The 2,636-nt window shown below is 32.6% G+C and overlaps 1 protein-coding gene across 1 annotated transcript; it reads right to left on the bottom strand.

Annotated features, from left to right (window-relative positions):
* Positions 1-1,077: 1,077 nt before the first annotated feature.
* LOC113691804 (uncharacterized) lies at positions 1,078-2,429 on the bottom strand. The gene is made up of 3 exons (XM_027210107.1): positions 2,366-2,429; positions 1,695-1,781; positions 1,078-1,541 (listed from the first exon to the last, which is right to left on the bottom strand). Exons 1-3 carry the CDS (start codon positions 2,427-2,429, stop codon positions 1,078-1,080), a joined length of 615 nt encoding a protein of 204 aa, XP_027065908.1.
* Between the last annotated feature and the right edge of the window lie 207 nt (positions 2,430-2,636).

The raw sequence follows: 2,636 nt of genomic DNA, 5'->3' as shown, positions 1-2,636 counted from the left end.
ATTTTTATTCATTTATACGTTGATATTTGGTTTTTATCACAACAAATTTTTTGCCTTTATTAATCAAAGTAATGCATTAACATTTGTATGAAAAAATATATGTCTTTATTATATTTATATTTCAAATTTTATACTTATATATATATATGTGTGTTTTAAAATTATATCTATAATTTGATTAGCAAACATAAGCAGAAAAATTGAAAAATGGTGGGAGTAAGATTGGATTAATGATGGTTAGCATTTTTACAGAAGTTTTTTGTGTTTCATAGGTGGACATCTATATTAGAATTCGATTTATAGCTTATCAGTAAATTTATTTTTCAAGGCAAAAGAGACTAAATTGAAGTACATTAACATAAAGTATCGACAAATACAAGATAACAGAATTAAAACATACGGAGTTAGTAAGTCAAAGGAGTCTAAGTTGAAGTACATTAACACAAACGATAAATAGATCAGCATTATATTGTTGGAAATTAATGTTATGCATAACCATTGTGAAGGTTCATTGAAGTCTGTAGGCCAACTACGACTTGTTTAGCTTCATAGCTTGTGACAATGGTGAAAGCTGTTCCTTTGATTGCTTTTTCTCTTGGAGTCGCTTTCTTAACAAAACACATGAGTCTCTTTCCTTGGATTGCTTGTGTTATACGATGGAGTAAATTCATATCCTGCTTTAGTTACATAGAAACATGTTAAGAAGCAAAAAGATTTAATATGTAAGAAAGTGGATATTGTTCATCATTTGATGGCTGTAAAGGAATCCTATGTATAAACACTTGCTTGCCATCAAATTCACCAACTGCTATTTGTGCATGGATCACATTTTTGTGCAGTGTTTTGCATATTAGTCTAGTTCCATTGCATAATCCTTTTGTAGGATCAAGATTCCGTAATAAAATAATAGGCGAATTTGGTTTCAATATCAATCTGTGAGGAGGTAAACCACTGGGAGCTAGAGTATTAAGCAAATCAATATACTCAGTTTGATAATTCAGATTGATTGTTTCATCAAAACTCATATATTCAACGCTATTTCCAGGGAATTTTTCAATCATTAAGTCATTAATTTCGTCAACAAAGTGATTTTTTTGTAGTTAGTATTGCTCTATTTAAAGATGATTCTGCATTTTGAGACAGTTGATTCAAGTCTGGATATACAGCATCCATCAATGCCTGTAGTGCATCAGTCTCATTATTATATTTAATTAAAATTGAAGGAGGAATTTTAATAGAATCTTGAATTTCTGATTTTTCTAAACCTTCTCCTGCTTTCAAAAGAAACTGAGTGAATGATTGATCCAACCTAGCTCGCATGTTGTCAGTTAATTGAAATTTTTCTAGATGAGGCCACAAGGACAAATTAACGAAATATGCATTTACTGTCTCAGATTTACTTCCATTGCATACAACTGGAAGTGTTTGCCTAAAATCTCTGCCTAAAACTACTACCTTTCCACCAAAAATTTCATCTGAACTCATTAAATCTTGCAGCAAATCGTCCAATGCCTCAATTGCTCCTCTTTTAGACATAGGGGCTTCATCCCAAATTATTAATTTGCAGTCTATTATCAAAGTTGCTAGTGAACTTTGTTTGCTAATTCGACGAGTTGCACCAGGTGAAATATCTATTGGTATCTTAAATCAAGAATGAGCCGTTCGACCTCCTGGTAAAATTGAAGCTGCAATACCTGATGTAGCAGCTGCTAATGCAGTAAATCCTTTTGATCTTACATCTGCTAACAATGCACGATACAAGAATGTTTTTCCGGTGTCACCTAGACCATCAATAAAAAATGCACCTCTTTTGTTTGTGTAGACTCTTTCAGAATGATTTTAAATACTTCTTTTTGCTTGGTATTTAACATCGCAATTGCATTTAAGTCATCTGCTGAAATAGCTATAGTACGTTCTACTCTTAACTCTCTTGTTTCATTTTCAACATCTGTAAATGAAACGCTAGGAGGAACTAAATTATATGAAGAAATATTTTTTCCCATAGATTCTAAGAAGGCATTTAATTGTTCAAGGACTTTTAGTCTAATTTGGCTGGCTGTTAATATATTCAATCTAGCATAATCTTCAGACATGACATCTTCAAATTTAAGCCATAAAGCCGTTGGATCATTTGAACATGAATAAACTAATAATGTAGCAAATAAGCGCCCCATTTCATATGGCATATGAAAAAGAGAAGTTTCTTGTAAACAAAGCTGTTGGCTATCATCATGTTGCAAATACCCTCTCAAAAGTGCCGCCTCTAGAAAAGTTGCTACTTGTACTCTATTAAATGTTCTTAAGTCAGAAAAAGAAGTTGGACACCGAACTTTTGTTAGTAGCAATCTTAAATAGTACCTCTCACCTTCAGCAGGGTGAGCAGTTACTATTCTTCCTATAGAGTCTCCTTGCTCACGTATTTTCCACATTCTTTTGTCTACTTTCCAAACAAAAAATTGTGAAAACTCTGAATAGGTGCACTTGAGATTTTGTGCCTCTTTGTTTGTTCGGTCCATGTAAAAAAATTCAGTAAGCATGGTTCGTCTTAAATGTGTATTACTTACGATGTTACGTAGATCGGTGTTTTTCTTGAAGTTTAGTGGCTGCTGATTTTCTAAGTGGAGCTAAAGGTGAAT

Source organism: Coffea arabica, chromosome 1e, assembly GCF_036785885.1.
Source record: "Coffea arabica cultivar ET-39 chromosome 1e, Coffea Arabica ET-39 HiFi, whole genome shotgun sequence".
Classification (NCBI taxonomy): domain Eukaryota; kingdom Viridiplantae; phylum Streptophyta; class Magnoliopsida; order Gentianales; family Rubiaceae; genus Coffea; species Coffea arabica.
The sequence above is the reverse complement of the archived record's forward strand: the minus strand, read 5'-3'. Positions and strand labels throughout refer to the sequence as shown.

Bases quoted from the DNA above. Each gene is read 5' to 3' on its own strand.
- LOC113691804 (XM_027210107.1), bottom strand. From the start codon at position 2,429: ATGTGGAAAATACGTGAGCAAGGAGACTCTATAGGAAGAATAGTAACT. The intron at 1,782-2,365 runs GTGAGAGGTACT...TTGATGGTCTAG, and splicing joins AACTGCTCACCCTGCTGAAG to GTGACACCGGAAAAACATTC. The intron at 1,542-1,694 runs GTATTGCAGCTT...TTTGGGATGAAG, and splicing joins ATTAGCAGCTGCTACATCAG to CCCCTATGTCTAAAAGAGGA.